General features: G+C 42.4%; 1 protein-coding gene across 2 annotated transcripts in view; it reads left to right on the top strand.

Moving 5' to 3' along the window:
- Positions 1–17264, top strand: part of CHN2 (chimerin 2) — a 152493-nt gene that overhangs the window by 102880 nt on the left and 32349 nt on the right. The window contains exon 7 of one of the 2 annotated variants that reach the window (XM_085540546.1): positions 1163–3068. The exons of the other annotated variant lie outside the window; for it this stretch is intronic. Within the exon in view, the coding sequence (XP_085396672.1) occupies positions 1163–1369 (207 nt within the window). The 3' untranslated portion in view covers positions 1370–3068. Of the gene's footprint in view, positions 1–1162; positions 3069–17264 lie in introns of those variants that run through there. 2 annotated transcript variants of the gene reach the window in all.

Below are 17264 nucleotides of genomic sequence, written 5' to 3'. Positions count from 1 at the left end.
CATGGATAAAGCACTGTTGCTGACATCATTACTCTTTTTCATCTTCCCCAGCAAAGTCATCCGGGCTTGTTGTAAAGAGCCCTCAGTGAGGACTGTTTATAAGTTTTACATCACATGTGTTGAAATCTCAGCTTTTCCCTTGTTAGGAAGAGGAACTATGGACATTACATGCTGTTGGCCAGATTTATCAGAGCAACATCAGAACAGACCATCAATACAAGGGTGTTCAGCACTGTGAGTCAGCCCTTGCTACCTAGGAGGCTTCAACCTAAGTCAAACTGGAAATGGGGTTTTTCCCAGGAATCTGAAGAAAAAGGTGCCCGGGGAGGACATAAGAAAGGTCTTCCCTGCTGTGTTGTTCCATCTCCTTCCTCATACCTGAGGCTTGTAAGGAGGCATGCCTGGCTGTTCTGCTTTTTTGGAAGAGAGGAATGGGGACAGGAGAGGTGTAGGGCTGATAATAACAGTAATCCAGAGGGATAAAAAAGCCAGTTCTAAACTGCTCTTTGAAAAATTAAGAAAACAAAAACAAAAAACTACACCTGTTTCCCGAGATCTGGAGAAATTGGCATGCCAGAAAACACAGGGAGCTGCTTTGTGGAGCAGGGCTCTTCCTAGCAGCTGCTCTTGGTGCACAGACCCAAACCTCTGCCTCTGGGCTGCACTTCACAAGACCAATATCCACAGCTTCTCCTCTGCCCTCCTCATTCAGTGACAGCAATTAACCTCACTGGGTCAGGTTCCAACATTTCAGGTTCCACTGGGCAGGGTCCTGCTTTCGGACTCTGCCTGACAAGCGTTCAGTTGTTGCTCTGAGAGATCTTGGGAAAAGAAAAAAGGGAAGACATTTTGCCCAACCTTATGTGGTAGTGTGCAACAACAGGTTGCAAATTTATTTGATAACTAAAATGACCTTCCAAAAGTATCCCCCAGCAGGGACTTTGCCCAAAAAGGTCTTAAAAATGTAAAAAGAGGGGATCTAATTTGGGAAAAGTTCACATGAGAAAATAACAGACTTGTTTCCAATCTGGTCCATTGGAATACCTCCCCCTCACACTGTGGTTTTCCTTCAGTCATTTTTTTTCTCTTATTTAAGCTGTCATCCAGAAAATCACCCTGCACCACCTTTATTTTTCCTCATTATTTCCCCTTGCCTTCCCAGGACAAGAAAAAGTCTTTCTTTTGGCTTGTTCCCACTTTATGCTTCAGAAACCCCAGCACAGATACCCTGGTTTCTACCTATGGAGCATCGGCACAGCAGAGGAAAACAGTCACCTTCTGCCACAGCACAGAAGATGCAAGAAGAACCAGCAGCAAAGGGGTTAAAGGGAGTCCCATAGCAAAAATTTGCAACGCCTTGAAATTCTAAGTGCTAAAACTCACAAATCCCCATGAGAATAAAACTTTGTAAGTCCAGATATTTCTGGTTGACACACAACACTTGGGGCCAGTTATACAGGGTGGTTTTTTTCTGTGAACAGTGGAATCAGTGATGCCTGGTTCCCCATTGATTTGTGCTCTTTCTCCCTGCACTCCTCACTTTGTTAAGCCCAGCAGTCCCTCTGGACCTTTGCCACATCTCTCCCTCACCCTTTTCTCCCTCCAACATCTCCTTTTCACTGCCTTCCAAGCAGGCAGCAGTGCTGGGGCTCATTGGCCCACACACACTGCTGGCTGCACTTGCCTTCGTCGAGCTACCAAATTTCATGATGCTCAGACAGCTGTTCCTCCATCAGCTTTGGATAGAACTGGCCAGCTGGTTACAGGAGACAGTGATGGATTTAGTGATGAGATCCACCTCTCTGTAAACATGCCCCTTAGCAAAATACCTGTCTGCAGCAGTTCTGCTGTTTTCTGTCAGTGCCATGCAGAGAGTTTCTGGGGTTTTATAGTACAGTAGCTAAGTACATTGCAACATGCCACCTTATTATATCCCACAGACCAGATTCAATTGGTTTTTAAAATAAAATCTCAATTTTGGCCTTCCCTTGACTGCTGTAGCTGGTGACCATTTGAGACCTATCTGAAGCTGAGAGATGGGTGCAGAGAGAGGGTGATGTTTCTGTATAGTATGGAGAAGGTTTCTGTTCTATAGCTATTCTTCATGCTTGAGAAATACATAACTCACAGCCTTCTCCATTTCCAGATGGACTGAAGAGAGGAGAACAATAGGTACTGTCCTGAGCACCCAAAAATAGCAGTTCTGGACATGGCAAAGTACTCTTACCTGTGAGCTAGATAGGATGAAATGGAGAAATTCTCTTACCTTGATCTCCTAGAGCCTGGGTGCCTGAGATACTGCCCTTTTTTAAATCTCTACTGCACAAAATGAGGGCTCTAGAACCAGGAGCATCACACTTCCACCATCCGTTTAGGTTCCTGGCTGAAGGACACACACACAGCCCTCACTGTGATAGGAAGAAAGGGACTCCAGAGAGAGTGTTGTATTTTTATCTGAGTAGACTCTCTGCCATTCAGGACAATATGTTTCAAGCTCATTCGCAACATCTATTTTCCATGACTTTTCTCAGAGTTATGTGTGCTTAGCAATACTAAAAACTGTTCTCACCAAAAAAGAAATGCTCTATGTGGTCTCTTTTCGTTTAGTTTAACTCTTCAAGCAGGCAGCTTCTAAAAGACGTCCTCCATTTTTATGAATGCTCCAGTTCCAAAAGAAATTGAGTTTGCTTCACTTCTTTAATGAGACTCATCCCAGCTAACTGCTGTCTTGGTTGTGCAGAGGGATAAAGGCCTGATTTTCTGCTTTCGAAAAGGCCAGGAGGAAAAAAAAACATGACAAAATAACAACAACTAAAAAAGGCTTACACTTCTGCTCAGCCTCAGCCATTTGGCTGGGAGGTTTCCGTATCATATGTCACACTGGCTTTTCTTCTCCAGCTGTAGAAAACTGCACATATGAGATGGAGGGGAAGTACAAGGTTTTGACAGCATTTAGAAGATTCCAGCTAATTGAGTTCACTGAGAATTTTTCTACGCAGCATTTTTTCTTTTGAAAAATGCCAGCTCCGTCTGGAGGAGGGTCAGTTCCAACAAATAACTCATTTCAACAGAGACAGCTTGAAGGAGCTGGAGGTAGAAGGGGCCAGGCTCCAGCTAGTGCCTGGCACGACGGTGTCTGTACCCCGTGACCTTATAGGGCTAAAAAATTCTGTGTAGGAAGTCTCATCATTGCACTGTTGTCAGCAAATAATTAGGAAAATCAAACTGATATTGCATGCTTTTCTAGAACTAACCTGTGCACCAAGTCATAACCTACTTCTGGGAAAGGACTTTTTATAAGGGCAGGTAGTGACAGGACAAGGGGAGATGGTTTTTAACTGGAAGAGGATAGATTTAGACTAGATATTAGGTTGAAGTTCTTTACTATGAGGATGGTGAGACACTGGAATCTCTCCCTGGAAATATGCAGGGCCAGGCTGGATGGGGCTTTGAGCAACCTGATCTAGAGGGAGCTATCCCTGCCTATAGCAGGGGACTTGGAACTAGTTGGTTTAAAGGTCCTTGCCAACCCAAACCATTCTATGATTTTGTGATTCTTGTTGTCCAGCCTTGGGTGATCAACAGTTTTGGGGACAATGGGGTTGCCCAGGTCAGACTTTTAGCCTGGAGAAAGGAGTTCATATAGCTCCAATAGCAAGAAAAAAATGACTAGAAGAGAGAGAGACAGCACTAAAAGAGCTTTTAAAAGTGCAAAATTAAGTATATGGAAGTTAGGAAAAGCCAAACAGTGGGTCATCATCACAATATCAGTTGTATGTTTTAATGATTGGTACAAGTTTTAGTTATGTGATCCCATTTCTTTTCAGTGGGGCCCCTTCCTCACTCACTGCACTGAAGAAACTTTGCTCAATTGAAGAAGCATGGTTGCATGGTTAGAAGCACTGTTGTCTACAAACTGGATTTGGGTAGTTTAAAACCAAAGACACTGTCCAAATTTTGCCTTTCTCAGAATGCCACGGCTATAGTTGACTACAATTTCTACTATTTCCATTTCCTGATGACTGTTAGGTCATAGCTGTGGGTGAGGGGGTGGCTGTGGTTAAGCATCTTTTCCTTGCTATTTATGGAAATGGAAGGCATGTGATGAAAAGGAAGAAGTCTGCTACTACAGTGATGAAATTGGTTGAAAGTTGCACCGAGGGCTGCATTACATCTCTGCCCAGAGCTCTCACTTGGTGTTGGCAAGTGGCTTGAACATGTTCAGAGGTTAATGAGGCTACTTCTGCTGCTGAGTGCACAAATTAGATTCTGCTGAAGTATTGAGTAAACGCAGGTGAAACTAATGGGATCTGTTCCCTGAGTATAGAAAATAGTACAGCGTATTAAATGTTATTAAAAAATGCAAGCTGCCACTACAATTAGGTACCAAAAAGGAGGAAAGATTAATATAAATAGTCAGCCTCTTGTCATTGAAATGGACATAATACCAGCCTTTCTTATCACTGTGATTTGGGGAAAATTACTGTGCAGCATTCAGGCCTCACAGTGCCCCATTCCCCAGTGAGCCAGGGGGTGAGGGAGTGGAATGAGCATTCAAGATTCAGAGAAGAACTTGAGAGAAATGTGCCTTATGTGAACTGGCTCAGAGGAAAACAGTCTGCACTCATGTAAACACAGACGGCATCATAAGACTTCAAGGGTCAGAGCTCAGCCTGAATTAAGATAGAGCTCTCTTTTTTAATACTTAGTGTTCAGAAGATGAAAGAAGCATCGCCCTAGAAAAATCAGTTTTCAAATTCTGCTGGATGCTGGGATTTCTCTTTAGAAGTAAATTAGGACATTCTATTCTTTTCTTTGCACTTCAAAGATTTACGTGCATGACAGCGAGTAATCATCTGTTCTCCTAGTGCTAGTCAGCGCAATGGAAAACAAGCCATGAGCTTGTCCCATAAAGCTCTAGGGGGAAACAAATAAAACAAGTGACGCAGAGAGGGTTTGCCTTCTTAACGTGGCTGAAGAAAGCATTTCTTACCAGAATGGATAAGGCAGTAGTCTGCTGGCTTTGTGGCTGATGCAAGCAGAAATTTTAGTCATAATATTGTAACATAAAGGAAAGCAAATGAATCAGACATCTTTCCCAGAAAGTGTTTCAGAGGCTTTCTCCCAAGACCACACTTAATCCCTCAGTTGTCACTTGCTTTCCATCACCCAGAAGCAGGTCTCTGCTCATCTCACAGGTATCCTGAGGATTACTAGTAATACTTTCTTTTCTTGTTCCTATCTATTTTCTGTAAAAGCACCCATGTGGAGCAGGCACTTTATGGACAAATAAGGAAGCAAGTTACTATTCCTAGAAACTTGTCATCAGTAGGGCTTTGCCTGATGTTCTGTAGGATGAGCATCTCTGGGCTGCATTTATGTATACTTTACTTGTAATGATTTATCTTGTGTGCCTGGCTGTGATGACTCTGTTTCACAAAACCTCGAAGTGCAGTAGGTGATCCACAGCAGAACCTAAGCTATAGGCTGGAACGATATGTCAAGAAAAACAAAGAGTGGGTTCACAGGTCTGTCTTGCCTGGTGCTTTTTCTTCCAGTTCACACTCCAAAACCCATCGATCTCAGAAACTGAGCCAAGTGGGTGTTCCCGCAGACTGTCAGATGTGCATTTTAGAAGGAAACAGGAGAAACCAAATTCTCTGTGTAGATAGAGAAGTCGATGGGAAGAAATGAATCCTGAGGAGTTCCAGTCTGAAGCCAGGGTCAGAGTATTATAGCTGGCTTTCCTAAAGCATCAGTGTGCTCAGAAAATAAAGGAGTGGGGGAGGGGTGTGTGTGGCAGGGGCAGGAGCAGGAGCAGGGCCTGCAGCATGACATTGGGTGATCAGAGCATCCTGGCTACAAGGAGACTGCCGCTGCCACCTTTGTCATGCAGACCCCAGGTGAGTGGGCACCAGGTTTGAGCTTCAGCAAAGAGCATGGAGCTATTTCATACTGAAGGTGGTATTGCAAGGAAGTCTTCTGCAAAGTCTACATGAGAGAAAAAATTAATGGCCTCGTCATATTAACTGTGTAGAGTACTGCAGTCCCGTCCCTGATGTTTAGGAAGGAATGCTGTCTCAAATAACTTTGCTAATCACTGATATCATACTAGGGGAAGGTGATTTATCTTCCCTCAGTAAATAGTTCGGGTTCTCACATAGCAAGCACACTTACTGACAGTCAGTGTACACAGCTGCTCAAGATAGAGAGCCTTTTTAATAGTACAGTGTCTAGCACGACCTTTTTTCGACAACAGCAATTGAAAGGCATGCAGGAAGATGGACAGGTGGTGCTTTTGGCTTGAAATAAAAGCCTTCCTATTTTGATTTTGCTCTGAGCTTAGGCCTATATAAGAGGAATTGTGCAATCTTTCTAACTACTGTGCTTCTTCCCAGTATATCCACTAGTACATAAGGCAGTAGTGTGGCACTGTAATATCCAAAATAATAATTCTGAAATTCCAAGTATTTACATTTTTCTAATGAAATATCTTGATAGTTATATTTTACCTTGTATGCAATTTGTTTTCTCTGATTTAGAGACAGAGTTTGGGTACGTGAGTGTGGTGTTTACCGTGCATGGCTCCACGTGCCATGCCAAGTCTTTCTTTTGTCTGTAATACATTTTTCAAATATGGCCAAATAATTAAATTTAAATATGGGGATGCTTATATATATTGACATGCGTATTATACGCCCATATACTATGTGTGAATAGCGTATCAAAAGACATATGCAGTTATACTGAAGATAAATAGTGCAATGTTGTAGTATGTGAATATAATAGATTCATAAATATGAAATATTCCCTCTATTCTTTGTTTTCTATGCAAAGTTATGGTCCATCAAATAGATTAAAGCCTGTGGCTGCTGCATAGTAAAGTAGGCAGCTGCTCGATAGTTATTTTTATCTTCAATGCTGAAAAAGTAGACCCACTGCTCATTAAATTAGTCTTGGTTCTTCCAGTAATCACAGTCTATCTCCTTCGGCAGAGGTCCAGGTTGGGGATATTTGGACTTTCTCCAGCAACACCTAGTTTTTTCTTTCTTATTTTTCAGAAAGTGTACATCTGAGCCTGAAAATGTTTCAATAAAAAGAAAAAAAAATGCTTTACTGACCGTGTATTCACACATCACACCTACATCCTTAGCAGTCACACCTCCACACGTCCTTGGATTTCTTTGAGTGTCCCCAGCCTTAGTATAATCTGCCTGATAGATTGGCTAATTATGCTGGAAGTTAATGATCCACGGCCTTTAGGCAGCCTGCTATTGAGCTGGGAAGCCAAAACACAGCCCCCTGGCTAGCTGGCAGATCTTCCCCAGATGCAGAAGATCTGAAACACTGTCATTTTCCCCAGAAAATTACTCTCACCAAATGCCAACTGGTTCCTGGGGGCTTTAAAATCTGAGAAATAAAGACAAGAAGTAACAAATGTCTTTCTTTACAGGGAAATCTAGTCCACATACACTCTTGGATAAATCATCACATTAATCCATACCACCTTTTTCTTAATATGTGCCTCTTTCCTATTATGTCCATGGAATGACAGACTCTATTAATACACACACGCACATATATAGAATTAGACAAAATATATTGCCTATAAGTAGGTAGGTTTTTGTTGTACCCAGAAGGGCAGTGCTGGAATTCTTCAGATAGTTCTTAACGATGCTGTATCTTGGCTCCTAAATACTTCGGTCTATTTATAGCTTTAGGAAGTTATTTTAAAGATGTATTTTAATGGAAAGTCTAACTGGGGCTTGTTTTGAACTTAAGTAATTTTTCAGTAGATGCTTTAAAAATATTTTTTCTTTGTATAGATTGGTCTGGTTGGGTGTGTGTTTTGGACTTGCTACAGCAAGGGTTGTTTTACAGGCAGACTGGGGTTGGTTAGAAACTACGAACTGAAACATCTGGATGTATGACAATATAAACGATAATATTCAAGGAAAGCTCTAGGTTCTGACAAATGTTGAATAAATTGTGTCCTTGTTGTACACATTTCTCTCTTGAACTTGTGCCAGTTTGCTCTCTGAAGAAGCAGGGGATTGGTTATTCTGGGCAAAACGGGGAAAATAAACTGTAAGAGTGTGTTTGTAGTGGACTGGAAGAAGGCTTCCACTTCCTTCCTTCTCTTTGTTTGCATGTTTATCACAAGTTCAGCATTTAACCAAAGGAGAGTTATGAGCCTTAATACTTAGGATATAATATATAGTGCACTTTTAAAACACTCTGGGGATTTACTGTTGGGTCCTTGCTCCGACATGCAAATTCTTCTTCGCAAGCCTTCAAAATGTCTTTGTCTTTGTTGTGATTGCGTCCCATTTCTTACAAAGGAAAAAAGGACTAGTTATGAATGTGGGGCAGCTTTCTAGACTGTAAGCTCTTCAGGGCAGGGACTGAGCTTTCTCTGTTTGCACAGAATCGTTGTTGTCATGACCTGGCCAAATGCTCATGCTCCTGTGCACTATTGCAAGGTAAATAATAAACTACTGAAAAACAAAGAGTCTGTTCAGTCAATGGGAGTCTTACCTAATTAGGAACATAGGGAAATGAGGTGCCAAAGTCAGTGCTATCCCTTTGGTGCTATTTAACGTATAGTAACAACTTAAAACAGTAAGGAGTTTTATAAATCAGCTATGCAGTACACTGACTTCAGAAGATTTGCTGATGATAAACATAATGACATTTCTTGCTAACAATAAATAGTGATATTGTTCAGATTTACCAAAGGGAAATGCTTCTTATTTTGTAACCTCACCATTTAAAATAAAATTGAATTCAATAGGAATCCTGCCAGTTTAAATCGCTGTAAGCTGCAAAATTGCTAAGGTATACAGGGCAGCAAATCTAGACTGCCTAATCATTCAGTTCACTATGTGAATTACCATACAGTTAACCATAGAGGACATTTCATTTTTCTAAAACAAATGTTTCTCTAGGCAACGAGTTAATGTCTATTACTGGTTTGAGACATCTTAGGGAGTAAAAATGAAATGTTACCAGTGGAATTAGCTTGGTAAGTATTTTTCTTGTTTGATGCTTCATGCAGTTGTGAGAGGAGAATCATCTCATCTGAATATGTGCAAGAAATGACTGGAATATTGATAGTATGAATGGCTGAAGCAAAACTGCTTTCAAAACGGTGGCCCAGATGTGTTCAGTAGGATAGATGGCCCACATCTAGCATTAGACAGGCAATTACACAAGGGCAGGAATCAGAAGCTGAATAATAATACACAAGGTAAAGGCTGTCATTGTGAGGCATCAGAGATCCCTGGCTAGAGTTGGGACTAAACCACAGCAGAATGGTATTGCAGAATGTTCACTGAATTCTTCAAGGGGAACATTAATTGTTCAACAGCAGGTCATAAAAGTAATGCTGCTCTGAGTTGTACCTTTGGAGGAAGAGTGTTTTCAATAGCAGCTCTGGCTGCTCAGAAGAGCTTCTTGATTTACCAGCTGATGTTTTTCTTCTAAGTCATAGCCATGGAAAAGCTACCAGACTGCACAATTCTTTCTCACTTGCAGCATTAACATCCCATGACATTTTTCTCTGCTAAAATGTGGACCTAATCACCTTATCCTGGATTGATCCTTAAGGCACTTTGGATCTCATTTGGTGCTAAGCACCTGCTGTGGTTTTTAAGAAGTGATGCTTCCCAACATCTCGCTTCTTGGCAGTTAGTGTGTCAAAATCTGGTTCCTGGGTATAGGTAGCTGGCACCTGGATGGTTCCTAGCACTTTCTCTTGGCAGAAGGCATGTACTTATTTCACGCTACTGATACCACTGCTAATCATTGTGAACAGCTCGAGGGATGTCTATAATTGCTTTTTAGTGCCCTTGTCATTAGCTGGGAGAAAGCTCTGGACCAGTGCTCTTGAATGTCTTCATCAGTGACACTGACAGTGGGATTGAGTGCACCCTCAGCAAGTTCTCTCGTGACACCAAGCTGTGTGGTGCAGTTGACACACCTAAGGGACAAAATGCCATTCAGAGAGACCTAGACAGGCTTGAGCAGTGGGCCCAAATCCAAGTCTTGCACCTCAATCATGGCATCAGTACAAGCGGGAGATGTAAGGACAGAGCACAGTAAAAAAGGAACTGCCAAAAAGTACCTGGGGTTACTGGTGGATGGCAGATAGACATGAGCCAGTACTGTGCCCTTGCAGTCCAGAAAGCCAAAGATGTGGTGGATGCCTCATCCCTGGAGACATCAAGGGTCAGTCTGGAAAGGACTCTGAACAACCTGATCTCACTGTAGACGCACCTGTTCATTGCAGGGGAATTAGACCAGATGACTTGTAAGGATACCTTCCAACACAAATGATCCTATGATTTTATGATTTCTAGTTGTTGCTTCTTTGTCTCAGGGACCCTTGGACAGATATTCCCCCGTGCCTCTTCTCTGCAGAGTCTATGTCATGTGAAGCGCTTTATCTTGCTAGGTCCCATGGATTTATGTCATATGAGTAGCAGCAACAAGGTGCAAATCAATATCATAGCCACCAGCTAACCTTGCCAAGCAGCTTGGAAGATGACCCAAAGCCCTGATTCCAATCAACTCTAGCTTAGCTGGAATTGAAACTGAGTGACCTGGAGCAACCTGGAAGGCTACAGGGGACTGTAAGTAGACCAGGGGAATTCCCTTGTGTTTGTTACTGAAGCTGGGGATGTTGCTGCTCATTGGCATTTACATGCAGTTGTATCTAGTTAGGGAAGGCTGTGAAAGTGGTGTGTGAATGAAGTGCGGAGCACAGGCAAAACAAAAGCAATGCCAGTCTTGTAATTATGTTAAATTACTAAGAGCCCATGTTGGCAAGTTGCAAAGAAATGCTATAAATTAAAATAAAACAAGGGCAGGAGGTAATCATGATGATGTTGATAGAAGATGGCGGTTTGTTTAATGAAACATCCGTGTATTACAACAATCATAAGCTGACTTGTTAAACATTTTAAAGCAAATTAGATGTACTACCCAAAGTCATGTGCATAGAGCTATTGTTTTCTTTCGGAGCAGTGAAGCCTAGTTTTATTTTTTGTCAGCAATTTGTGTAAACATGGGGTTTAGAATATGGCATTGTCTGCTCCTTGCTAAGTAAATCCTTCATTAATGCTGTCTATATTCAGTGCATCTCCGTTCCACTAGGGCTGAAGTGCAGTGCTTTCAAGCAGCTGAGTCTCTCCAAGGCACTCCTTCAGGGGCAATCTCCTTGAATGAGCCTGTGCAAGGATATGGCCATGATGTGGCTTTTTTTTGTGCTGTATGGGTTAGCGCTGTCTTTCACTTGTAGTATCGAGAACAGAAATTAAAGTAGAAAACAGTCATTGGTAACACCAGTCTGCTGAATATACAAACCTTCTGTTGTTTTCCATTTCAGCTATGAGAACTGTGTTCTTTTCTGCTTAAAATGATAAAGTATTTAGAGATATGTCTTTTGTTTTAGTAGCAGAAAAGCCATTCGTGGTGGGGCTGGGGCTGTCACTCCAGATTAACAGTGCACTGGAGACTGGCAGATAAACAGAAAGAAAAGAATGCAAAGCCCCCATGTCTCTGCCATGAGCTTGTAGAGGGGAATACAGCCCTGCCTTGTTGGGGGATCACATTTGAGACTCACGTTTTATCAAAACACCATAGTGAAGGGTTACAGTAGTAATGGGGGATTTCTACACATTTATTTTTACTTTGTTCTGAATTGTGATAAAAGTAAAACCCGCAGCTTTTTATGAACAAGCCCTGAGGAAGCAGGATAAAAGGCAAAAACAGATCTGTGTTAGATGTCCTAAAACTGTTCCAGCTATTTTTAATGTTTTATAAACTGTTTTGAACAAAAATGGTTCCAACTGGAAACAGAAAATTCTTTGCTAAGGTATTTCAAACTTAGACTTTGCCAGCTTAGAAAAAGATGCACAGAATGTGGGTCTTGGTCAGAACTTCCCTGTGCAAAGTTCCCAGTCTGATGAGTCACATATTCTGCAAAGAACAGTTTCCCTGAAAATTCCCCCCTGCCCAAGCTCAAACCTGCTGACTAATAGCTGATGACACTTGGTGAAACAAATGGATCCTCCCTCTTTTCCCTCACAGGCCATGACCCAGCTCTGTGGTGTGCTGAAAGCCCCGGCTCCCATTGAATTAGAGGCAGTGGAAGACACCCAGCACAACATCAGATCGGGCCCCTCCAGGGAGTGCTGTTGTTACTGTCAGCATTGCTGAGATAGTGGGACTCAGAGCTGGGCTGATGGGAGCTATTACATCTCTTGTCTCATCAGCATAATAGTTTTCTGCGCTCCCATCCACTGGGCGCAGCTGTGCAAATCTGTTGAAAGCCATGGGTTTATTCCAGAAGCCTCGCAGATGGAGCTGGTTTGTACAGTTGTGCTGGAGGGAATAATTTGAACCTTATTCTCTGTAGTCATATGCAAGAAGAAAAAGCTCAGCTTGGCTCTTTGGGCAAAACCACAGAGAGACAGTGATGTCTCCCATGGAACCTGAGCTGTGCTTTATCAGTAAAAACATCCTCCTGGCTCAGAAGCTGGGATGAGTGGCTATGGGGCACTGCCTGATGCCAGGCCCGAGTCCCAGCTTGGGCATTCCATGCTGTACCCTGTCCCTAAAGAAAGGAAATAGTTTGGTGGCAAAGGATGCTGGAGGCTTTCTTGATCTCAGTAATACTCCTGCGTAGAAGATGTTCAGCGCCTCCCCTGAAGGTGCCTTTTGTTCTTTGTGGAGTGTTTTCATCTTCACACGTGTCTGTCGGTTGCTTCAGAGGGAAGGTGAAATAAAACAGATTGGAAAAATCATTTCTGATCCTTTTGGCAGTGTGTGGAGCTGGTAACATAAAGAGTGCGATAGCAGCTGTGTCACCACTTCGATAATCGTCTTCAGTGAGACATTCCTCAATGCAGTAACACCACTTCACTGTAATAACCCACTTAGCACATCAAAATGAACATTGCATTTTCCTGTTGGAGTTTTATTTTAAAATTGTACCAAATTCTGCACTATTCCTTATAAAACTTATATGCTTCTCCTTGTTGTGCCATTCTCCATACACTCTAACAGAGTACTGGCATCCTACAGCAGCCTGAGTTTGCCTAGGCAGGTTTTTATTCTGTCAGTTTTACAGCTGGGAATACAGAGGCAGGGAAAGGTTAATTATTTTATCCCAGTCTGTGTGGCCAGCAGTGTAACAAGAAGCAGAATTCAGAAATCCAGCTGTGATTGCCAGTGACATAATGTATATCCATGACAGCTTATTTCAAAAATCACACTTTATATATACTGCTCATTTGTTTCAGGGATCTTTCTGTGCATTGGAAAGACCTGTTGGGAGACTTCAGTTTTATTTTGCTGGAAGCCTCATCTGTTGCAAAGCAAAAGCCCATACTCTGTAGAAAAACAAGATGGCACCAACTACAAAATGCATGTAGGTGCCAAATTCCATCAACCTGAATAGTAATCAGATGCCATTCTTCAGGCAGTGTATAAATTGAGGGAAACACTATCCAGGTAAACTGCAGGAAATACTTCAGCTGGGTGAGATCACCGCACACAGCCCATTCGGGGCTCCATAGTTTGTCCCAGGGCATCACAACGGCTGTCGTCCTTTGGTGTCCAATGATCAGAAAGGGGAGAAGTCAGAGTGATTTCCTACACCTGCAGTTGGATTCATACTACAAAGCTAGAGACTTCCAGAACCAAAACATTGTTATTTAGTTCCTTTAAATTTAGTGGAGTTATGAAACATGGATGTGATCCTTCACATACAAAATGCATTTTTTTTCTAACAGTAAAGTTCATTCATTCTTTTTTTTCCCCAACAATTTCTCATCACAAGCAATGCAAATAAATGAACTATAAACCAATTTGCTGCATACTGCAGTTGAGCTACAGACATGGAGAGAAGTGGGGTACAGCATCAGCCTTCCTTTTTGAGTACTTTAAAAGTGCTGCTACTGGTTGGACAGTATCTATTCAGATTAACAGATTTCAGAAGAAACGTATTTTCTGCAAATACTGACTTTTTCCTTTGAGTGGGCAAACTCAACTACACTTTAAGTGAAGATAGTCCTATGCAGCGAAGTTTGGGCTGAGCAGTGTTGTCATTCCCTCCTCTGGTTTTTAATCTCTTTTTTGTGCTGAAAGCAGCCATCTGTCCCCCTCCAAACAATGATAGAAGCAGCTGTGTGAGTTGTGCCCCCAGCAACAAAAGCCACCACTCCATACCAGGGGGCCACAGGCTGCAGGTCGCGGGGAGCTGGAGGGTATCGGGGTCAGGTGACACCTGATGCCGTGCTGTGCAGAAAGATAAAACTGGGATTATACAGCCTTTATGTGCTCATTCATTGCAGAGAAGTAGGGTCAGTCTTTGTCTGGGGTTTTCTTTAATGGCCATGGGAATGTGTGTGTGTGTGTTTTCAAGGGTAGCAGCACAGCTACTTAGCCATGGAGTGAAAACAAAACAAAAATAGCTTCAAGCAGCAGGCGAAGCAAACATGACACAAAGCAGTTCTTTCAAATGGAAAATAAAACAACTTGAATACATTCTGGTACTTTATACAAGTTCAAAGTGTAGGATCTCTAGTGGCTTGAGTATCCTATAACGCGCCCTCAGAAAAGCACAGTGAACCATGCTTTTCATGTTCAGCCTGCAGCATGCTGTAGCTCCCTTACTTCTCTGTGGGAAAGGAGAAGCTGATTGAGTGCATCAGCACTCCTTCTGAAAAGGAATTTTTCCTAGTATCCAACCCAAACCTCCACTGGCTCAACTTGAGGCCGTTACCTCTCCTACTATCACATTGCCTGGGTGAAGAGACCAACACGCACCTTACTAAAACCTCCTTTCAGGCAACTATAGAGAGCAAGAACGTCTCTCCTGAGCCTCTTCTTCTCAGACTGAACAATCCCAGTGCCCTCAGCTGTTCCTCATAAGACTTGTGCTCCATCACATCTCTGTTGCACATCTCTGGACACACTCCCAGGCCTCAGTGTCTTTCCTTTAGTGGGAGGCCCAAAACTGAACACGGTACTCAAGATGTGGCCTCAATAGTGCCAAGTACAGGGGGGTAATCACCTACACAGTCCTGCTGGCTTCATCCTTTCTGATTCAGGAGAAGATGCTGGTGATGCACTGAGCTGAGAGTGGACTGGAAGGAGGTGAAGGAGACTGCCTACTCTCCAGGACACAACTGCCCATTCCTGCTTTCCAGTGTCCATCCAGCAAATGGACAAATTCTTACCCCAACCACTTCACATTCATGCTATATCCATACGGAGAACATAAGCAGGTTTGAGCTGTAGAAATTTTTCTCATACACCAAGGATAAATGCAATATATGGATAAAGCTCATGCCTTTAAGGAAATAAGTAAAAATTCACAGTGGAAAGCAGAGCCTCCAGTCTTCTCATTAACCCCATTTTACTTTTCTCTGTATGGATTCCTGCTCTGCTTCCCAGCAAAGATGCATTTTAGAGCCATTAGTCAGAAAAATACCAAAGGTCGTACAGCCATACCACCTCTTTGGGATGAGAGTCAGAGATTTGACCCTGTCTTTCAGGCATGACATTCCTTGAAGCCTGATGGGACCTAAGCATGTATGTCACAATTGGGTGAGCTGTAAACACTTGTTTTGGGACATGGAAGCATTCATGGTTGTACAGCTCATCTCCAGCCATAGGATAGCCGAGGCTGGCCCAGCACCAAACCCCTTATGTATATGGCAAATGGGTTGTTATTATCCCATTTTAGCTTATTTTTTGCCACTTCATTCATGAAGGATACTGAAATACAAGCTTACAGCCATAAAGCACAACATTTTCATAAAACAAGCATGTCTTTTTTTCTTCTTTTTCTTTTGTCTGTCAAATGCACTGGCTTATTACACTACTCTTGCAGCCTTTCAGTGTACACTTTTCTTATTTTCTTGTAAGATGTAATTGGAATAAATCTTTGTTTCCTCATTACATTGTCAACTCAGTTTATGTGTTACTGCAGGAAGAAGTCACAAAGTACTGCAATAAAACAAAAGTATTACTAATGTTGGAAGATACTTCAGTCCATTTCTAGCTCATTGCACTGTGTGTTTTACCTGACAGTGCTGTGACTGCTGAGCAATTCTGTAACTTGGTTGTGCTGTTAGTAATTTTGAGACTGAAACTGTAGAGTTCCTTCATGACAGCCCAAAACTGACTAAACCAGAGAAGAACATGGTTAGCTGCTTGATGCTGTTTTTGGCACGCTTCTCCCTGCAAATTGCCTATCATCTCCATCTCCCCATGAGCTCTAAACAGAGTACCAAGCTGTTGAGGATCAAGTCCTGAATTGTTACTTTCCAGGAACAATTATGTTTCAGGGATTGACAGTTTGTTAGACAAGATGATCACTGGCTCATAAATCACTGATTCACAAATTATTTGTTCTGTTTCACTTACATACATCACTTCTTCAGCACGCACTAAAGTCTCTTGCTTTAAGCTGTCTTAAGCTCTGGCAAAGCTCGTGACAACACTGCTAACCTCTGAGGCTGCCTGAGAATGTAAAGCATACTTTGCATTCTGCTCTCGGCATTGCTCTGCAGTCCCTCCAGAGATCAGCTGGCTCTGTTAGCAGTTAGTGGCTCAGAACACAAATGCCATTTCTGTCTGATTCTGTGGTTTCTGGGAAACTTTCTTGAAAACTGTTTCCCTCTTTGTTTTGTCTCAGACCCATAGGACTGGAGTTTTGCTTCTCTATAAGAACAGAAGAAGCTGTAACTATGGCCCTTAAGATTCAGCCTGGAGCATATGCTGCAAGGTCTCCCTCTGAAAGAATTTCACTTCCACTGTTATACAGTATTAGAACTCAAAGTGAGAAAGGGAAGAACTTTTTGTTTGTTTCTGTATGTTCAGTTTCAGTGTGCATGGTGATAGCTTGATACTGTATTCCTATGAGATAGGACCTGCATGTAGGGCATAGTACAGTCTGAGACAGAAATGGGAATTAACCCAAAAGAGAGTAGGCACATATGTGTTTGCTATCCGTGTTTGGGTGTGTGGTGGGGCATACTGTCCAACACACAGACCTTATGCCCATCAGCTATAAAAGCTGTATAGCGGTGGGATTTCCTTTCAAGTTCATTGATTTAATGTCCTGGCATTAAACAGACCTAATAGACCTTTGTGCCGTACAAAGCATGGTTCTCTGCTGTGATTTAGCCCAACCAGCTCCTTCGATGCACCAGCATTTGAGTTCAGTAACAGCACAGGAGCAAGCTAAA

The sequence above is a fragment of the Coturnix japonica genome, chromosome 2 (assembly GCF_054131305.1).
Source record: "Coturnix japonica strain WE chromosome 2, WE-NBRP24, whole genome shotgun sequence".
Taxonomy (NCBI): Eukaryota; Metazoa; Chordata; class Aves; order Galliformes; family Phasianidae; genus Coturnix; species Coturnix japonica.
This window is presented reverse-complemented; position numbering and strand designations above follow the sequence as displayed.